This window comes from Carcharodon carcharias, chromosome 16, assembly GCF_017639515.1.
Source record: "Carcharodon carcharias isolate sCarCar2 chromosome 16, sCarCar2.pri, whole genome shotgun sequence".
Taxonomy (NCBI): Eukaryota; Metazoa; Chordata; class Chondrichthyes; order Lamniformes; family Lamnidae; genus Carcharodon; species Carcharodon carcharias.
In genome coordinates this window covers 89,033,268-89,055,285 of record NC_054482.1, presented here as the reverse complement: position 1 = coordinate 89,055,285, position 22,018 = coordinate 89,033,268, and the positions used below count along the sequence as shown (strand labels likewise).

Below are 22,018 nucleotides of genomic sequence, written 5' to 3'. Positions count from 1 at the left end.
ACACATTTGTATTAAATCTAGTCGGTATAAATCGGTTTGTTCGGGTGTAACATGCTCGGAGGTTGAGAACGTGTTCCAGTCAGGATTACTGCCATCCTCAAAACACTCCCGGTGCCTTTCCAACAGGTATTGTAGCGCAACAGTCCCACCAAATCTCAACATACGTCCCCGGGACCATTGGGGGAGGGGGCCAGCTGCGTGGATGGGAAAATAAGGCATCGCCGAACTTTCCCCTGACCCGTCCACCTGCCCGGAGGGGCGGGAGCAGCTTGTACACACAACACGATCACTATGTAAATGTTACGATGCCCTCCCTCTGGGGTCGCAGCGGCTGCAGAGTCGGCACACACTGAGGAGCTGCAGCAGTAAATTCGCCTCACGTCCGCTGTCTGCGCTACCACACCGGAGCAGCGGCCAGCAGAGGGGGTCTCAGGGAAGACCCGCAGCTCCCCGGCGCTCACCAGCCTCGGAGGGGTGGGTGGGGAGAGGGGGTGGCTTTTTTGGCGGGGGGGGGGGGGGGGGGGGGGGAGGGAAGGGGTGGGGGGGGGCGGTGGTGGTGAACAAAGCACATTCTGGGATGTAAACTCAACTGTAGGATCAGCAAATATTCTCTGACTGAGAGGAAGTAAGCCTTTAGATTTGTCCAATGAAGATCTTGTCGAACCTGTTACCGGAAGGCAAACGCATATATTTTTTTGACACGAGCTTCAGTGTAGGGCACACATACACTTGGTGGGGAGGACGTAGAGTCTGCTGAACCTTGATAAAGACCTTGATATTTGGAGCTGACATCTTTGTGGACTGCCTCGATTTTCACACGGGCACTTGTGCTTTATCGGTTCACTTCACTGGTTTAAAGAGTGTTGGGTAACTTCTCGGCAAAGCGAGACCCACAGCGAGACTGCTTCACATTCCTCCTGGGGGGTTCCAGCCACAGAGCAGGGAGTGAATCCCATTCCTGTAGAATCTGACTAATTGGATTAACCCCCCCACCACCCCCTAGTCTCGGTGGTGTCGGTGTGGGATGAGAGTTGGGGATTATGATGGGAACGGAAGCCCTGCTGTAGGCAGAGGAGGAACGGTTGTGTGTGTGAGTGGGGGGGCTTGGAGTGAACTGCCCCCATTGCGGTGTGTGATCTCAGGGCGATAAGGACGATCCTCGATAACAAGGTGAGGAATAACTTTATCATCAAAGCAAAGGGTATTTATTGCATGCATTCACTGTTTCACTGTGACCATTTATAGCAGGAGGACCAAATCTGAACCTTCTGTTAAATGGAGACTTTGCCTCATCAATACTTCATACAGCAGGCAACACAGCAGTACCCTTCTCTGTGATAATCCCACCCTCCCGGCCACTTGTACAGTGCAGGGCCCCCTGACAGGCAGAGGACGTTGAAGCAAAGGGGCGAAACAGGAAGAGAAAGGGCAAAGCAATTTTTATTGTAGTTAACAGAATCGGAGGAGGATAATAACGCCGCGGTGTTTAATCTTGTGCTGTTAAGGGAATGAATGTTGACTCGAGGTGGTCACCGGATGAAGGAACCTGGGTCCAAAGCTCCTTTCGAGTAGAGCAAGCACCTCATCTACTTCGCTAGATTCGGACGGAAAGTAAGCATTGTGTAAATTGCGACTCTCGATATCACTGAATCCCATCGTTACGTTGTTTACATGTTCTGCTCACACTTGGTCTTTTGAAGCGATAGCCAGAGCTTTGAAAGGTCTTGGAAGTCTTGAGCTTTTGGGAAGGGCAGTAGTCTGCCGCCGTTTTCTTGTAAAGAGCCTCAGCATCTTTCTAAATCAGTGCTTAAGCAGACTGCTACCGGGATAACGTGTTTATCCAGCACGCTGTCCCGAACGCATCTCCCTTCATCCTTAGATGTTCTTGCCCCCTTTTTCAGTCAAACCTCTGCTGATAACCCACCTGTTTTCTGTCCTCATTTTTATATTCCCTGATCTTAGCATATTGCATTTTTTCAACCTTTTTCTCGTCCTCTCTGATCCTTTTGTCATCTCCATTGCCCCGACTTGTTTATTTCTTCCGTTTTGATTCATTTCTTATCTTCAGTTCCTTATCGTTTCTTCTGCCGCCTTCCTATCAGCCATTGAAGCGGCCTTAGAGTGACAGCAATCCCTTGGGTTTTTGACATGGAAATGGAGTTGATGCTTGATTTTCTGGCTGTATGAAATGTAGTCAGGGAGCGGAGTGGGTCCCAGGAAAGAAGCAAGAATGCTCCTCACCTTGGTCACCGTCCCTCTAGATGATGTGCATGCTGATTCGGAAGTGGAAACTACCGCATTCAACCGCCCGAAATTGGTCAGCCTTTGCGCCTATCTTGCAATGATTTTAATTTTAATTTCTGGCCATTCCTTCCACCAAAGTGATGAATTCCCCTTGTGGTGATAGGTTTTACAAGGACTCTGTTAAGATGGTCCCAGTCAGCCAGTTCTCTGTATTATCAGGGTAATCGAGTAAAAGAAATTGAGGGTTTATCCCCTAATACACACCATCGTGGAGGAATGCATGTAGTGATGCGCGTATTTTTTGACATTGTAGGTGAAAATGATTTTTTTTATTATTCACGGGATGTGGGCTTTGCTGGCTGGGCCAGCATTTATTGCCCATCCCTAGTTGCCCTTGAGAAGGTGGTGGTGAGCTGCCTTCTTGAACCGCTGCAGTCCATGTGGTGTAGGTACACCCACAGTGCTATTAAGAAGGGAGTTCCAGGATTTTGACCCAGCTACAGTGAAGAAACGGAAATATATTTCTAAGTCAGGATGGTGAGCGACTTGGAGGGGAACTTCCAGGTGGTAGGATTCCCATGTGTCTGCAGCCCTTGTCCTTCTAGATGGTAGTGGTCACAGGTTTGGAATGTGCTGTCTAAGGAGCCTTGATGAATTTGTGATCGTGAAGGAATGGCTTTTAATTCATCTTTATTGTTTTGGAGGACTTATAGGATGCAGTAACCTTGTTAAGTTGATTTTGGTGTTTCTCAATTGGTGTACTATTTTGGTCCCATAGGGAAATTTGACAACATTTGCATTGATTGTTTTGTAGAAATGTAGCATATGGTCATATGGTGCATCTTCTACTAAAAAAAACATTCTGTTCTAAGAGTAGTATCACTCTGCTCCCAAGGCTACAAACCTTCGTATGTTGTGGTTTGACCCTCATCAACTTTTGGATATTCCACGGTGCTCTGAAGTCAGTGAAGTGCAGTCACTGTTGGCATGTCAGAAATGGAGCAGCCAATTTGCGCACAACAGGGCTCCCCCAACAGAAGATGGTTCATGACCAGATAATTTGTTTTCAGTGATGTTAATTGAGAGATAAATATTGGCTGGGACCCCAGGGAGAACTCTCTGGCTTTTTTCCAGAATAGCATCACCAAATCTGATACATCCACCTGAGAGAGTAGTTGGCCTGCAGTTTAACTTCTCCATCCAAAAGATTTCATTTTTTACAGTGCAGTACTCAATTTTTGTGCCTAAGTTTCTGGAGTGGGACTTGAGCCACAACCTCTGACTCAGAAGTAAAACTGCTACCAATTCAACCACGGGTAACACAAATGTATTTAATAATCAAATGTGGAATTTTAAGTTCTCCGCAAACTATCCTTGACACTTGCCTGGGCGAAATAGACAATTTTATGCTAAGTTATGCGCAATGAATAACTGGTTCAAGACTGTACTTAACTCATTTTACTTAAGGTATTTACAGTCTTTGGAAAAAAGGCATTCAACCTGTGGACTTCTTTTATATTAACAATGCCTTGACTCACCAATGTTGAGTAGAACTCTTTTTTACTCTTAAAAATCATGATTTGAATAATATTTTTCTCCCTTGCATTGAATTCAATGTCTCTACCTACATTGAAAAAATGTTTGAAGCAAATTTTTTTAATGCTGACATATTTCTGCATAATCTAATCCATTTGAATTGATTCAAACTACGTGACTTCTGGAGTACCTATGTCTAAGAACTGTATTTTTTTCTGATACTGATTCAACTGTGGGACTGTGTGGGAGTATTGATGGTGAGAGTTCACCTCTCAAATAAAACAGTTTTGTTTTTTTAATAAACCATTACTGGCAATGTCACAGCAAAACATAAGAGCTTTGAAAGCGATAGAAATCACCTCTGCATGAAGCCCAAGTATTCGAGCATCCAAAGGAACATTTAGGCACCATCTGAACACATCCATTCATCACTGTGTCCCAACACACTCTTTAGTCTAGTCATTTTATCCTGCTTACAGTATGTCAACATAAACTATACGTGCTAAGAGCAAATCTCAATTAAGGTCAATTAGTATATAACAACTCACCAGGCTAGCAATTAGACCAAGAGCCATGAGTATCTTTACAAAGAGTATTATATTTTTGAAGTAGAGACTTGAGAACTGTTTAGGTAAAACATTTACGCAAGATTGGGTGAGTGTTGAGGTAATTTTTTTCCCCAAAAATATACTTTCTTCATGAAATTTGTAAAAGCACATTACAAAATATTTCAAATTGAATATTACAGAAAGTGCAATAAAATTCAACTCTTCTCCATACAGCATGTTGCATATGAGATGCCTCAATACAATTTCAATATTCTTGATGTTCACAATATATTCCATGCCAGCAATACAGCCGAGGGGTTCTACACAGTTTCTAGCCCCTCAGTGTACTAAGGCTGCCGAAGATTTAATACATCCCTCAGCACGTATTCCTGGATTTTGGAATGTGCCAACAACACTCAGTTGAGGACAACTCTTTGTACCGGAAGACCAGCAAGTTTTTGGAAGAGCAAAGAATGTCTTTCACTCAATTGATGGTCCTCTAGCTGCAGATGATGTTTATCTTGCTGTGTGCCCATGGAAACAGCCTGTAGAGCACAGAGTCCTGCATCATGGAGCTGCTCAGGATGAACCTCGACAAAAATCACTGCACCTCTCTCTCTAGGCTTTCTTTGCAAAGGCACATTTCACTAGGAGGTGGACAACAGTCTCTTCCACACCACAGCCACCTCAAGGGCAATTTGCAGAGGGGTGAGACTCTTGCAGAGGGTGTGTGAAAAGGATCCGATGAGGAGGGCCTTTCTCGCCACCAGCCAAGTTACGTCTTGCTCCTTGTTTGAAAGCTCTGGCATGAGACATTCTGCCAAATGACTTTGACAGCCTGCTCAAGGACCATCTGACAGGGCCTTTACCCACAGGGCCTTTAGGACGTTACATGCAGACTGATGGACCTGTGGTCAAAGGTGCATAATTTTTTCTGCATAAACCTTTCCATGAGGGATAGGTGGTATGGCAAAATCCAATTGCTTGGAGCATTCCATGGCAACATGGCCAGACCCATCCTTTGCAACACTGGGGACACTCAGCACATAGTGACTCTTGGTGTTTGCAGGTAAGTGTTGAGGTAAAGAGGTTATGAGGTTGCTGGTGTGTCAAATGGCAAAAGAATGGTCAAAGGGAAACAGCTGATTTAGAAAATGATAAACTACATCTGGGCAAGATGAAGCTCACATCATTAATGAAGCACTGCAATTTTGTTTTATTAAGAAACTCTCCAAAATCAAATTATGAACCATAATAACGTGTTAGAAGAAAGAGCCTGATTTAATTTAATTCTGTCCTCTTGAGCATCCCAATTTTAATCACCCCACCATTGGTGATCTTCAGCTGCTAAGGTCATGGAATTCCTTCTATAAATCTGTCCATCTCCCTGCCTCCCTTTCTTCCTTTAAAACACTCTTTAACCAAGCTTTTCGTCACCTGACCTTATATTTCCTGATGTGGATCGGTGTTATATTTTGTTTGATAATGCTTGTGTGAAGCACCTTGGAATGTTGGAATGTTAAATGTGCTATATAAGTACAAGGTGTTGTTAAAAATGAATAAGATGTTTACAATGCAGCCAGCATACAGTACCCATTGTATCCCCATATTTTGCAGAAAGGTCCGAAAACAAGCTCATTAACCTTCTTTGCATATTTAAGTTAATTAAGTGCATAAGTGAAGAAAATAATATAGCATAATCAAAATAAACGGTATGGTTTTCACTAAATAATGGACAGTCTTGGAATTCAATCTGTAAAGCACCGATAAAAATCCTGGGATGCCATCTAACAAAAATAGAATTAGATTTATTTAGTCATTGTCATTCTCTAATGTTATCCCCTACGTGACATCAACCCCTGTTGGTATAAAACATGGTATAGTCTGATTCACCCTGAACAAAGCCACAGGAGATCTTCACAGAATCACAGAATGGTTACAGAACAGAAGGAGGCCATTCGGCTTTCTAGTCATTTATAATATCTTTTAACTTAAATTCAACCGGTTCTAACAATCGGCCATCCATCTGAAATGTTAACTCTGTTTCTCTCTCCACAGATCCTTCTGGCCTGTGAGTATTTCCAGCATTTTCCATTTTTATTTCATCCACTGTGTATTTTGCTTTTCTGTCAGCCAGGTTTTTGTTGGGTGGCTGGTTCTCTAGTGATACCCTGGATCTTGAGATGCCAAAGCAGAGCCATAGGCGGTCCCTGTGAAAAATAAATCAATCTATCATTGTGCTTTCTGGATGCATGAACATTAGCTATTAAAGCATTTCCAGCTTAATAATATATGGTATCTGTACCATTGTCTGATTCCAAATGTTAGAAGCCAAAAGCAATACTGACAGGACTTTTTTTAACACTACTGCAGTGAAAATCACTGATGTTACTTGGTTACAGAGATAACGACAGCCGCAGCTTCATTAATCATTTATAAAGGATTCATACAGTTAAGAAAAAAAATCTTAAAATGTGTGAAATGGATCATAATGGGTAACTAGTGACAAATCATAGAATAGTTACAGCGTAGAAGGACGCCGTTCAGCCCATCATGTCTGTGCTGGCTTTCTGAAGGAGCTACCCAGCTAGTCACACTCCACTGCCTCTTCCCTGTAGCCCTGCAAAATTTTCTTTTCCATCTACGTGACTGAAGTCCTCCATCCCTGGCAATCACAATATAAATGCAAGTTCATAAAAACATAAGGATTGATTTTTAGGTCCCTTTGAGGCCGGAATTAGAGGCAGATAGGTGCTAAAAATAGCATTGCCAACCTGTGCGATGGTTCCCCAGATCTGTCCTGCCCCTTGGCCATTTTCATAGAGGTGGGATGAGTAGCTGATTAAACTAGTTAATGGTCACTCAGAGGAGGCCAATTGGGGTTTTCCAGTTGACCCCCAGGTTCCTGAAGGCAGCAGGAGCCAGTCCAACTGCTTGGAGGTGGCCTCTCGCCAGCAGATGATGAGGGGAGACAGCACTCCAGGAGGCCTAGAGTCCCAATGTGTCCAATCCTCCATTCCACATTCCTATCAAATGAAGATTGGAGCCTTACAAAATTTGCCCTTTAATCTACAACAAGAAACAACTAAACAAGAAACAAAATATGTAACAGTGGATAGTTTTGTATTGTGGATTTTAGCGTGCCAGGAAACTGGATTTGAACAAGCTGATTTGATTGAATGTCATAACTGAAGTAAAGAGAAGATATTTTTCTACCACTATTTTGGATTATGATTTTGCCTCAGCCAAATTATAATAATGTGACATAGCTCTTTGAAGTAATCAAGTTTATATCAATTAGAATTTAATCCTGTAGATCAATGTTTAATTTAAAAAACAGGATTTCATCATGTATACCCGTTTAAAAATCAATTATCATTTGTCCTTTATCACTTTGCTTTCATAATATTTCTGGCCAGGAGAGAGAGAGAGCAAGCCATGTGTTCCCAACATGTGCCAATTCTATTTGATGAGAGGCCTGGTCTGACTTTTGTTACCTCCTCTCTCATAGAGAAATATTTCTTCTTTCTCCTTTATAGCATAGCTGAAATGGGGAATTCATCATGTGGTATCACAGGTGTGAGGCTGAATACTATGTGTTGGATTTCAAGGTCAGCAGCAAAGTGTCAGTGCCCTCTACTGACCTCAAAGAAAGCTGCCCACAAAGACCTAGCGATCTCTGTGGCATGAAGTTCCCTCTTCCCCATGTCAATTTAAATCTGGTGCCAAGCCAAGGGGATCTCCAGGATTTCATCAGCAATGATGTCATCAAGCAGGGTAAATAGCCAAGCACATTGAAATATTCCCACAGACTGAAAACCAGGGAATCATTCACTTTTAACTTAAATTTCACAGATGGCGAAATAAATGATTGGGGCATGCTAGAAGTTGAAATATCATAAACAGACTTGTTTTTAAAAATATAGTCTTAAAAAGATGTTTTAAACATTTTAAATTGCTTTTTTTGTCATAATTAAGAAATTGGACATTTCACAAATATAAAATTAGTTTTTCAGGGCCAGAGAGGTTTTTTCAGCAGTAATTATGAATTTAGTTTGCTGTTAAAAGGCTGAGTTTGGTGATGCTGCAACAGCAGAGGGCGCTCATGTAGTTCCACTGCCTGTGATGTCAAATTCAGTGACTGAAGAGTTCTGATTATTAAAATACAACAGATCTATAGAAAAGCTGAAGCAGATTTGTGAAATTCTCTCTGGAATAGAGTGCCATTCTGGTCCCAGTATTAACAGCCCAAATTGCAGTCAGCAAACTCTGCTTACAAGGCTACTTTGCTGTATATTATTTCCCAGACCACAAACATGTTCACAAGTGCTTACTCTATATTCGTATTAGTGTTTGTAAAATCTGATTGTGGTATGAAAGATATCGAGATTGCTGTGCATATAGTGAGATGCAGTGTTATTTTAGCACCCTGAAGTAGCTGATTATCACCATTGCCAGATAGACTGTGGCTCTCAATGGCTGCACAAGAGAGCACAGTGTGGCATGAGTTTGGGAGACTGCCAGTGAGGCAAGAGCTTGGAAGAGAGCCGCAAGAGCTCGGGAGAGGACCAGTGAAGGCAGTGGACAGGGTCGGTGAGGTCTTTGGGTGGAGTAGGGAGTGGACCAGTGGCAACAGGAGACAAGGGCTCAAGAGAAGGTCAGCGAGAGCTTTGGGGGGTGGGGGTGGGGGGGGGGAGGGGTTGCATTGGAGGGAGCAGGTCAATGTGGACGGTTAGCAAGTGCTGGGGGCAGTGGAGGGAGCAGGCCAATATGGACGGGCGGCAAGGGCTTAGGGCAATGGAGAGACAAGAGCAACATTGGATAAGACATGACAGAGAGAATGACTGAGCGAGCTACGTCATCATTCATGTAGGCACAACCAGTACTAGCTTTGGCTGATACGTGCACATTAATGGGGCTGGATTTTATGTGGCCACCCCCTGCCAGAAACAGATCTGCTGGGGCCAGGTGTCCATCTCACCAACTTCCCACCCACCCCTGAGCACACCCCCATAATACAGGGGCTGGGTGGGTGTCAAACTCTGCAGCCCACCCACCATATCCAAATAGGTAGTCAAGGGGCAATTAGGCTTGGTACCAAGCCAATTGACTCTGATAATATGCTGCCCATGCCATAAAATGTTTGGCATGAGCAGCCTGATATTTTTAACCTGCCTTCTTCAAAGGGCAGGAAAGACGGGAATGTTCGCTCTTCGGGGTTGCCCTTTGTGGATTTGGAGATGGACCCTCCTAAGACTGAACACTCCCCCTTCTTCCTAACTGCCCCTAGCCTTAAAACTAATCCCCCCACCTCGCCCCCACCCCCCCCTTCTTGACCATTCAAAACTCTCACTCTCTAAGTCCCTGGACTTACTGGTTCTGTGGATCCTTGGGCCTTCTAACTCCTCTTCTTGCAGTCTGGGCAGCAGCCACTAACACGGTCTTGGCGCTTCCGGAATTGAATTGGCCGATTGCTCCAGAGGGCAGAACTTCCTCCCCAGTGAGATGCAAAGTCCCACACTGACCTTGCTGAGCCTGCCTGCAGTGTGTTATGGCTGCGAGACAGGCCAGCATGGAGTGGGTTGAGGGAGGGGGAGGCAGTGGGCCATCATTCACCCCATGATGTCAGTGGTGGAGAAACCATGAATACAGCTGCAAATGCAGGGTGAGCCAAGTGTGCGTGCGCAGCCATTCCTGGCATCTGGAAGATAACCAGATATGCCTCATTCATAAAGGCTTAACTTTTTAAAATGAGACTAATAACATAAAAGTGAAAGTTTCCATCAGTTTAGTGGTTACCAACTGATTGCTGTTTTTGGGGGGTGGGGGAGGCTTGAACAGAGTGCCCTCTGGAGAGGTTTAGAATCACTGACAATGATTCGGGATTTTCATGTTTAACTGTGCAAATATGGACTCCAGAAGTTGCTGTCAGTTTTACACAGAAATAGTGGCAAATACTGACAATTTTGCTATCATTACTACCACAAGATCTGTGCCATTGTGCTCCAAAGCATCACAGGATTCACAAAGAGTGAAAATGGACAGACTCTCTCACACTATAAAGAGTTTAGATTGACTATCAGCATCAGGAAGACAAATGTTATGGTCCAGGATGTTGCCATACCTACATTTATCAGCATTGACAATGTGAAGCTGGAGGTTGTTGATAGCTTCACATACCTAGGCTCCACAATCACTAGCAATCTGTCACTTGATGCTGAAATCAACACGCACATTGCAAAAGCTGCAGCTGAGCAAGAGAGTGTAGATCAACAGCTACTTGACTGAGAACATCAAACTGTAAGTCTACCAAGCCCGTGTCCTCAGCATAGTCCTCTACAGTGGTGAGACTTGGACAACATATGCTAGGCAGGGGAAAAGGCTGAACTGTTTCCACTTTGGCTGTCTCAGATATATCCCTGGCATCACTTGGCAGGACAAGGTTACCAATTTATATGTCCAGGAGTGAGTTAATTCAATTAGCATACATTCATTACTAAGCCAATCATGTCTGCACTGACTCGGCTACATTAATCAGATGGATAATGGCCGTATACTCAAAGACCTTCCTATGGAGAAGTGGCCACTGGGTCATGACCTGCTGGACATCCATACTTCCACTACAAGGACACCTGCAATTGAGATATGATGTTTGCAGACATCAACACAGACAACTGGGAGACAGTTGCTAACGACCCTGACCTCTGAAGGCTGTCTGTTTGGATATGAGGTGAAACTGAATACTCAGCTGGCTGAGAAGAAGGTCTAGAGTAAACAGTGACCAGTGAATTGTGCACCTTCTCAGCCACTGTCTTCGTCTGCAGCAAATGTGGCAGAGCCTGCAATGCCAGAGTGGGGCTCCTGAGCCACACCAGACGATGTTTTAAACAGTTGACCATCAAGGTGCAAATGATTGTCTCAAGAGATGGAAGCTGTCAAAGAGAGCAGGCAGATTGTAAGGACATTGAGTTCACAAGCTGGGTTAGAAAGATAATATTTGGCAGATGAATAGCTTTTTCACATATGAAAATGATGTACAGGGAAATACCTACTAGTTTGCCAAGCCTTCATAATTTACAACAGCCCCCTTCTCACTAGCATGTATGTGGTCTCCCAGGGTAGAGAAAAACACATCTAAAAATCAAGGCTAATTTAAAGGGAAATTACGTGGAAATCTCCCTGATCCAGAATGAGTGTAAGTGACCACAATGACCATGATTGACCTATTTGTGTGCTCTGATTTCAGCCCCAGTCAGGAATTAGCCAAACTCTGTTTTGAAGACTTGCAGCAAATCCAACTTTACTGCACGAACTGACGGCTCACTTCCCAAGTTCACGATCCTCTTGGGAAAAAAAAGACTTCCTGACATCTGACCTAGTTATCTTCTTGTTATCTGACCTAGTTATCTTAACTGATAGGCATAAACTCTGATCTTCACTAATGTATCTAATTGAAATATTTTTTCAATAAGAAAACACTTTCTAAACACTTTATCCAGGTGGTTGTTAAATAGAATGTTAAGGGGTTTTGAATGGTGGAAAAGGAATTACGGTGTTTCTGGCTTTCCAGTGATTAATTTTCAAAGAAATAGGCTTTAGGAGACACTTGAAGGCAGGAATAAAGGCATCAAAGGGAAATGGTTTTGGAGGAGGATTCCAGAGGGTAAGAGCATAACGACTGAAAGATTAGCTTCTGATGGCATAGTGAAGGAAGTATGGGAAAAGAAGACCCTCAGGAGTAATAAGAACTGAGGGTGTGGGGTGGAATTTTTGGCTGGAAAAGCTTTCCCCTGTAGGGTAGAATGAAGCATAAGAGATTTGAAAAGCAGGGTATGGAGCTTAACATCAATCACTGGGAAAGACACACAATGAATTATCTGTTCTCTACTGCTGCGGCTACTAAATACCCTTCCACGTCTTGTTTAAAAGTTTGGCTTTAACAATAGAAGAGCGAAGCAAAAGGAAAGACACAAATAACTTTCTCTGGCAAGATATAGACTGATAAACAAGATAAAACTGTTATGACTAGTATACAGATCAGTAAGATATGGTTAAATATAACAAATCAAGTTAAAGTTGAAACTAACATTAAAAAGCATATGTTGAGTTTGACAGCATAATTATGGAAAGAGACTCACACACAATCAGATTTGGAATTTTAGTCTGGTTCCATACTTTTATAAAGGTAGGTGAAGGATTGTTCAGAAAATAACTAACATAAAGAAATGACTAGCACGTAGCATCATTCAAGTGTTGTGAACACCTCACATTCAATGAATTACTCAAAATGTTGTTGTTATGTAGGTGAATGTGGCATACATAATGACCAAGAAATTTGATTTTGCTCCTGTATACAGTGAAAACATGATGAGTAAAACTCAGATGACATGAAATTCCGATTATGTTGAAGTCATCAACCCTTCCCACCGGCAGAATAGCACACCCTATAGAGCAATGCCCGTGATATGCCAAAATGCCACACGGATAACTTCGGATTAGCTGAACTTATCGAACTTATCATATGACCTCGCTGACCAATCAAACAGACTTAGATCATGGAGTGCTGGGTAAGCCAACATTTGACATTGAGATCTCCCTATGAAAGAATGCACCTGTGAGTAGCTTCTCAAGCCACCAGCTTCTCAAGGGTAACTAGGGATGGGCGATAAATGCTGGCCCAGCCAACGAAGCCTACATCCTGTGAATGAATCAAAATAAATAAATATAAATCTGTGGGGAAGTTAAAAGTGTTGTTGAACAGAGAGAAGTTAAAATTAATACAGCAAGTGAAAAACTGTGGCACGAAGTGGAAAGTGGACATCGCAAGTGAGTGGGAGATTCCCCTATCAAGTTTGTCCACCATTATGAAACACAAGGCAAAGATCTTGGAACAGTTTGATAAACAGACATTCTCTCCAGCAAGGAAGAAGATGAAATCAGCTGCCTATCCCAACATTGAAGAAGTTCTGCCATTGTGGTTCAAGGCAACCCAAGCAGAGAATGTTCCCATCTCTGGTCCAATCCTGCCGGAAAGGGGAGTCTGGCACAAAGAAGCTAGGCCACATAGAGTTTACCTTCTGTGATATTTTGACTGGACCGATTCAAGACAAGGCACGGCATGGTCTTCCACGATCTGGGAAGGCGGTTACAGCAGGAATGACAGATAATTGGCTCCAGAAGGGTCCTGCTCACATCTCAAATGATTATGCACCAAGAGACATTTTTAACGCAGCTCAAACTGGACTGTTTTACCATCTTTTATCAGACCGCCCTTTGATGTTTAAAGGTGAAGCATGCAATGGTGGAAAGTGGAGCAAGGAATGTGTCACTGCTATGATCTGCACCAACATGGATGGCGCTGAAAAGCTGCCACTTCTTGTGATAGTAACACATAACAAAACCGCCAGCACTTTTGACATGTGGATCAGGAAAATTGTGCAAAGCATCTAATTACAGACAACTGCCCCACTTTGCTGGCCTGAAGAGTGTGAACTTGTAGTTCTTGCTTCCCAACGCCATGGCCAAGCTCCAGCCAATGGGTCGGGGATGATTAGGAACCTGAAAAGCCGCTACCGATGACAGCTCTCAGGTAATCGAGGCAATTGATAAGAGGCAGGAGCGCAATCCAACTGTACTGGAAGCCATGTTCATGATGAAAAGGGTGTCAAAAAGTTGAAAAAGGTGGAGAATGGTGACTGAAACCACAATTGGCAGCTGCTTCCATCATGCTGCATAAGACATTGAGAATGAAGAGGAGCGGGAGAGGTACTTTTCATTCAGCTGCAGAAGGCCGACATGGAAACTCCAGCAGAGAGAAGCATGGAAACTTATGTGGAGTTGGATGATAACAACGTAGAAACATAGAAAATAGGAGCAGAAGTAGATCATTTGGTCCCTTGAGCCAGCTTCACTATTTAATATGAACATGGCTGATCCTCTATCTCAGTGCCATCGAAAAGAAGCAGGAGCTCAATCCAAATGTGCTAGATGCACAATGCAACTGATAGATGATACCATCGGAGATTCAATACGTTCTTCAACCAAGAAGCTTCAAGAGGCCAATGACCCTGAAGAGTCTGATGAAGCTTTGCCTGCACACCCACCTGTTTCCCAGGCTGCCTGCTCACCCGCCTGTTTCCCTAACCACCTGCTCAGTCACCTGTTCCCAAACTACCTGCTTACCCACCTGCTTCCCTAGCCACCCACTCACCCGATTCCCTAGCCGCCTGCTCAGCCACCTGTTTCACTTGCCGCCTGCTTGCTCACCTGTTTCTCTAGCTGCTTGCTCATCCACCTGTTTCCCTAACTGGCTGCTCACCCACCTGTTTCCCTAGCCGCCTGCTCACCCACCTGTTTCACTAGCTGGCTGCTCACCCACCTGTTTCTCTAGCCGCCTGCTCAACCACCTGTTTCCCTAACTGACTGCTCAACCACCTGTTTCCCTAGCTGCCTGATTGTTCACCTGTTTCCCTAGCCGCTTGCTCAACCACCTGTTTCACTAGCTGACTGCTCACCCACCTGTTTACCTAGCCGCTTGCTCAGCCACCTGTTTACCTAGCTGCCTGTTCATCCACCTGTTTACCTAGCCGCCTGCTCACCCACCTGTTTCCCTAGCCGCCTGCTCACCCACCTGTTTCCCTAGCCGCCTGCTCACCCACCTGTTTCCCCAGCTGCCTGTTCATCCACCTGTTTCCCTAGCCGCCTGTTCATCCACCTGTTTCCCTAGCTGCCTGATCGGCCACCTGTTTCACTAGCTGACTGCTCACCCACCTGTTTACCTAGCATCCTGCTCACCCACCTGTTTCCCTAGCCGCCTGTTCATCCACCTGTTTCCCTAGCTGCCTACTTGCCCACCTGTTTCCCTAGCTGCTCGCTCGCCCACCTGTTTCCCTAGCCGCCTGTGCGCCCACCTGTTTCCCTAGACATCTGCTCACCCACCTGTTTCCCTAACCGCCTATTCAGCCACCTGTTTCCCTAGCTGCCTGCTCGCCCATTTGTTTCCCTAGCCGCCTGCTCACCCACCTGTTTCCCTAGCTGCCTGCTCGCCCATTTGTTTCCCTAGCCGCCTGCTCACCCACCTGTTTCCCCAGCTGTCTGCTCACCCACCTGTTTCCTTAGCTGCCTGATCATCCACCTGTTTCCCAAGCCACCTGCTCACCCACCTGTTTCCCTAGCTGCCTGATCGTCCACCTGTTTCCCTAGCCGCCTGCTCACCCACCTGTTTCCTTAGCTGCCTGATCGTCCACCTGTTTCCCTAGCTGCCTGAGCGTCCACCTGTTTCCCTAGCCACCTGCTCCTCAACCTGTTTCTCTAGCCGCCTGCTCACCCACCTGTTTCCCTAGGTGCCTGCTCACCCACCTGTTTCCCTAGGTGCCTGCTCACCCACCTGGTTCCCTAGCTGACCGATCGTCCACCTGTTTTCCAAGCCGCCCGCTCACCCACCTGATCCATAACCGCCTGATCACCCACATGTTTCCCTAGCTGCCCGCTCGTCCACCTGTTTCCCGAGCTGCCTGTTCATCCACCTGTTTACCTAGCTGCCTGCTCGCCAACCTGTTTACCTAGCCGCCTGCTCACACACCTGTTTCCTTAGCCGTCTGCTCACCCACCTGTTTCCCTAGCCGCCCGCTTGTCCACCTGTTTCCCTAGCTGCCTGCACACCATCTGTTTCTCTAGCTGCCTGTCCATCCACCTGTTTCCCGAGCAGCCTGATCGGCCACCTGTTTCCCTAGCCTCCTGCGCGCCCGCTTGTTTCCCTAGTTGCCTGATCGTCCACCTGTTTCCCTAGCTGCCTGATCGTCCACCTGTTTACCTAGCTGCCTGATCGTCCACCTGTTTACCTAGCTGCCTGCTCACACACCGGTTTCCCTAGCCGTCTGCTCACCCACAAGTTTCCCTAGCAGCCTGCACACCATCTGTTTCTCTAGCCGCCTATTCATCCACCTGTTTCCCTAGCTGACTGATCGGCCACCTGTATCCCTAGCCGCCGGCTCATCCACCTGTTTCCCTAGCTGCCTGATCGTCCACTTGTTTCCCTGGCTACCTGCTCTTCCACCTGTTTCCCTAGCCGACTGCTCACCCACCTGTTTCCCTAGTTGCCTGCTCGTCGACCTGTTTCCCTAGCTGCCTGATTGTCCATCTGTTACCCCAGCCACCTGCTCGCCCACCTGTTTCCCTAGCTGCCTGCTCAACCACCTGTTTACCTAGCCGCCTGCTCACCCACCTGTTTCCGAACTGCCTGCTCACCCACCTGTATTCCTAGCCCCCTCTCACCCACCTGTTTCCCTAGCTCACCCACCCGTTTACATAGCCGATGAAGCCTCACCTGCTTGCCCACCCGTTTCCCTAGCCGCCTGATCATTTGCTTGTTTCCCTAGCTGCCTACTCACCTACCTGTTTCCACAGCCACCTGCTCGCCCACCTGTTTCCCTAGCTGCCTGCTCGCCCACCTGTTTTCCTAGCCGCCTGCTCACCCACCTGTTTCCCTAGCTGCCTGATCGTCCACTTGTTTCCCTAGCCGCCTGCTCACCCACCTGTTTCCCTAACCCCTGCTCACCCACCTGTTTCCCTAGCCCCTGCTCACCCACCTGTTTCCCTAGCCGCCTGCTCGTCGACCTGTTTCCCTAGCTGCCTGATTGTCCACCTGTTACCCCAGCCACCTGCTCACACACCTGTTCCCGAACTGCCTGCTCACCTACCTGTTTCCCTAGCTACCTGCTCAACCACCTGTTTTCCTAGCCGCCTGCTCACCCACCTGATCCTTAACCACCTGATCGCCCACCTGTTTTCCTAGCCGCCTGCTCACCCACCTGTTTCCCTAGCTGCCTGATCGTCCACCTGTTTCCCTAGCCACCTGCTCACCCACCTGTTTCCCTAGCTGCCTGCTCACCCACCTGTTTCCCTAGCCACCTGCTCGCCCACCTGTTTCTCTAGCCGCCTGCTCACCCACCTGTTTCCCTAGCCGCCTGCTCACCCACCTGTTTCCCTAGCGGCCTGATCGTCCACCTGTTTCTCAAGCCGCCTGATTGTCCAGCTGTTTCCCTAGCTGCCTGATTGTCCAGCTGTTTCCCTAGCCGCCTACTCATCCACCTGTTTCCCTAGCTGCCTGATTGTCCAGCTGTTTCCCTAGCCGCCTGCTCATCCACCTGTTTCCCTAGCCGCCTGCTCACCCACCTGTTTCCCTAGCCACCTGCTCATCCACCTGTTTCCCTAGCCGCCTGCTCACCCACCTGTTTCCCTAGCTGCCTGATCGTCCACCTGTTTCCCTAGCTGCCTGATCGTCCACCTGTTTCCCTAGCCACCTGCTCACCCAACTGTTTCCGAACTGTCTGCTCACCCACCTATTTTCCTAGCCCTCTCAGCCACCTGTTTACCGAGCTGCTTGCTCACCCACCTGTTTACCTAGCTGCCTGCTCACCCACCTGTTTACCTAGCTGCCTGCTCACCCACCTGTTCCCCTAGCCGCCTGCTCCCCCACCTGTTTCCCTAGCTGCCTGATCGTCCACCTGTTTCCCTAGCCGCCTGCTCACCCACCTGTTTCCCTAGCTGCCTGCTCACCCACCTGTTTCCCTAGCCGCCTGCTCACCCACCTGTTTCCCTAGCTGCCTGCTCACCCACCTGTTTCCCTAGCTGCCTGCTCAACCACCTGTTTCCCCAGCTGCCTGATCGTCCACCTGTTTTCCTAGCCCCCTCTCAGCCACCTGTTTCCCTAGCTGCCTGATCGTCCACCTGTTTTCCTAGCCCCCTCTCAGCCACCTGTTTCCCTAGCTGACTGCTCACTCACCCGTCTAGCTAGCCGATGAAGGCTCACCTGCTTGCCCACCTGTTTCCATAGCTGCCTGCTCAACCACCTGTTTACCTAGCTGCCTGATCGTCCACCTGTTTACCTACCTGATGAAGGCTCAGTTGCTCACCCACCTGTTTCATTAACCAATGCCATAAAGGTGTTGAGATTCTCCAGGAACTTGCACTGCAACACGAAAATACCCCAAACCATTTGGCTATATTGAAGACATAGCTGATTAGACCATAAGACCATAAGACATAGGAGCAGAAATTAGGCCATTCGGCCCATCGAGTTTGCTCCGTCATTCAATCATGACTGATACGTTTCTCAACCCCATCTCCCGCCTTCTCCCTGTAACCTTTGATCCCCTTACCAATCAAGAACCTATCTATCTCGGTCAAATACACTCAATGACCTGGCCTCCACAGCCTTCTGTGGCAATGAATTCCATAGATTCACCACTCTCTGGCTAAAGAAGTTTCTCCTCATCTCTGTATTGTGCACATCTGAAAACAGCACATTAAGCTGAAAAAGATGACAGAGTTTCTCCAGAGCTAACTATTTCAATGCATAGCCCTGGCCTTTTACAAGGTCAGGTCATTGTAAGGTGTGAACATATTAAATAAAGACTTTTTCAACATTTACTGTGTTTTAATTTGGAATTTGAATCTGTTGTTTTTGACATATACCACATTTGTAGTAATATGGGATTACATAGGAATGCATTCACGTGGGAATGGGGCCTCCGTAACTATTATGAAGCTCCGCAATATACAAATTTGGAGGCAGCTCCCTTGGGATTCAACTCATCAAGATTTTACTGTATCAGGCTGAAAATAGCTGCCTGAGCGTCCAATGTGATGAGTGGATAAGATAATGCCAACTAATGCTCTCCAGCACTGATCTTGTTAGATTTTGCAAGGGTCAATGGACAGCACTTCATTTGATGCAGGGCAGGCAAGTGCCACTGGCGGTGCCTCTTTGGCATTTGCCTGATGCTGTTCATGGAAACCTGGGTAACTACTTGCATGTTGATGGGGACAGGCTTTGCAGCCCCTTCCCCCTGAAACGCTGCTTGAACAGGGGGCTGATACAAGAGAATTATTTTTTAAATTGTACTCCTTAATGGTCCAGTCATCTTGGCCAAGCCTCGGCCTCAATGATGGAGATGGAAGTTGTAGGGCTCCTTCAGTGTAACTGGATCTCTCCTGTTTCCCTAGGGGATCTTCAGAGGGAGACCAGTGGACCGCCTACCCCTACCCTACCCACCCCCCATAACCTCCCTGTGGAATTTTGGGGCAATGTAATTAGCCCGATCACTGATTCGGGATTTCCACATGAATATAGATATTATTATATCATTCAAACTCAAAAGTTGTGTGAATACTTTCAGAATTCTTTGCAGTAGAAATGCAACTTGACCTTATTTAGTCCCCATAAATCAACAGCCATGTTAATCCAGAACAGAAGAAAATCCTCTTAATCAGTTTGAGCAATGCCTCTGGAGATCTGACAGTATACATACACAATTTTACTGAATTGTAAAATTTGCTGATTATACAATTCTGTATGTACAGTCTGTCTTTCAATTTTTGTGCTTGCATATCTGGTTTGAACGCATGATTTGGGAATGTTGTCTTTCATCACAAATACCTTAAGTAAATATCTGGTCTATTCATCTTTTTGCCAGCATCCCTCAATTACTTTTTAAAAAAAATTATCTTGCCTTTCTCCTTCTGCATCATAGAACTTTATTTTTGATCATATTTTAGCTTTTTTTTATGGAACTCTTAATAAACATGGGTGAACAACTTGTACCCTGCATGCAATGATTGTAAATTGAACAGTTCTTCATTCAAATGTGCCTGAATTTGTTAATTAGCTGATGCATATGCTTCCTGTTTTCACAGCTAAGGCAATTAAATGCCATTCTAACGTGTGACTTTAAGTGGGAATGTTTTAGCACATCTCCCTGATCGAAAGTATGATGTTCACTGAGAAAACTAGCACTGCTGTACCCCAGAAGCCTGGGCAGAAGAAGACAAGACCTCAGGGTCTTCCATCTCCAGCTCTTTGTTGTGCTTGTGGCCTCTGTATCATGTTGGCAGGGATAAACATTACTCTCGTGGGAGCTTTTGCATTTGGTACCTTCTTGCCAGTGGACAATCCCCCCATTATTATTGGGCCCATCTTGCTGGTGGTTGCCTTCACCTTCTTTGCAGCCTGCTGCATCTGCAGTCGGAGACCGCCAGCCCACGGCCAAAGGAAGTCCAAACCTGGCTCCAATATTGGCATCATCAAACCAGGTCATGCCACATTTGAGATTGAGACTAGTGAGCACACAGTGCAAGACACAACTGCAGTCCAGCTCAGCCCCACAAACTCAGTGTCTTCTAAGAAATCCACACCAGTCCATGAAAACTCAAAGACATGCAAACTCTTTACAATGGACGGCAACAACCCTGGAGCCAAGTATACAGCTGGCGCTGAGGCGATACAATTGAACCTACCCCGGGACTTGGGGTCATCGTCATAGAACTGGCCTGAGCTCTGAGTGCAAAACTACCCTTGCTGTACGATGTCATGGCTAAGTCTCTTGAACCTTCCATCAGCAGAAACTGGTGTTTAAGTTTGAACAACCTACGCTGCAGACCGTATCGACCTACAGTCATCTTCATTTTTACAACTTATTTTATTTGAACAGTGACAGTTTTAGTCTCCTGCTGTTTTCTGAGAGTGAAATGCACACAAACAAGAAGCGATTCAGTAAAAATGTTTGTTATTGAGCAGAACTTTGAAATTTGAAAATGAAAACAAAAGCACCATCTGACTAACTTCACCAAGTCCCAAATCATGAGACTGTCAGGAGCATCTTTGCAAATTACAAGTGATCTGGTGAAAAGGTCTAATTGATTGCTTGAGCAATGTATGTACCATAAACTATGTACGCCAAAAGTACAAATTTTTGGTACCAGATGTGCATTTTTCTATTCCTACCCCCCCAAAAATGATTTGGGACAAGTACTGGAACTGTTTATTTTAAGTCAGATATGACTCATCGAAAAAAAATTGTAGGATTAACTTTGTAGACAGAGATACATATTTTGGCAAAACCCACTTCCCCTTGTATGCCTCAGTACTCATTTGATCCCCTTCATTGGTTTATGCATTGCATACATGCTCCCATAGCGCTGAAGTGATTAAACCATCGGAGCAAGGAAGCAAATATTAAGGGCAGGAGCAATGTGACAATACATTTGCTTCATTCATTTCTCCACCTTATTAGCTTCATTGGCATAATAAAAGCAGTCAATTCGTTAAAGGAGGAATCCTGAGAGAATGAGAACTGTCCCATGTCTTTGATTGTCCACAGTAATACTGTGATATAAACAATGCTTCAAAATAATCGGAAAGGAAGAGAAAGAGAAGTATGAGGCATCAGCCATTGCCAATCAGCTTTTAATTGCTAATTATTAATTATGTATTTATTATTGAAGGGATTGGGGTGGTTGTGAAAGTGTTGGGAAGTTTTGTTTTGTTTAGTTAACTACTTCTGTAGGCAATCTTTCCAATCTTGTCATTGTATAAGACATATCGATCCATTGTATTCATCAACACAGAAACAATTTCAAATAAATGTTTTATTGCATCTGTAAAGTACATCTAGACATACATTATTTGTGAAAAAGATGGGCTGAGTGGAAGGACCCTATTAAAATCTATTATTTACATTTGCTGAATTATGGTAAGTAACAGTACTACTTTGAAAAGAATATGTTAATAATGGAAAAATCCAAAGGTTAGTCATATTGTGGGCTCATCTCAACAAAGAGTGGGAGTCCAAGAAGGAAGTGCTACTACTTAAAGTTCATTCATCAACAATGGGAGCATCAGAAACTCAAAG

General features: G+C 45.5%; 1 protein-coding gene across 5 annotated transcripts; it reads left to right on the top strand.

Moving 5' to 3' along the window:
• Window positions 1–362: 362 nt before the first annotated feature.
• Window positions 363–21,771, top strand: LOC121289428 (transmembrane protein 275). 5 transcript variants are annotated; one of them, XM_041208898.1, is made up of 4 exons: window positions 363–474; window positions 1,506–1,611; window positions 6,387–6,399; window positions 20,025–21,771. In XM_041208898.1, exon 4 carries the CDS (start codon window positions 20,099–20,101, stop codon window positions 20,648–20,650), a length of 552 nt encoding a protein of 183 aa, XP_041064832.1. In that variant the 5' UTR covers window positions 363–474; window positions 1,506–1,611; window positions 6,387–6,399; window positions 20,025–20,098; the 3' UTR covers window positions 20,651–21,771. The 5 variants fall into 5 exon arrangements, with proteins under 5 accessions (XP_041064832.1, XP_041064829.1, XP_041064828.1 ...); XM_041208895.1 differs by lacking the exon at window positions 363–474 and adding an exon at window positions 606–1,170; XM_041208894.1 differs by lacking the exons at window positions 363–474; window positions 1,506–1,611 and adding an exon at window positions 606–1,170.
• The last annotated feature ends 247 nt before the right edge of the window (window positions 21,772–22,018 follow it).

Coding starts and splice junctions, on each gene's coding strand:
- LOC121289428 (XM_041208898.1), top strand. CDS start 20,099: ATGATGTTCACTGAGAAAACTAGCACTGCTGTACCCCAGAAGCCTGGG.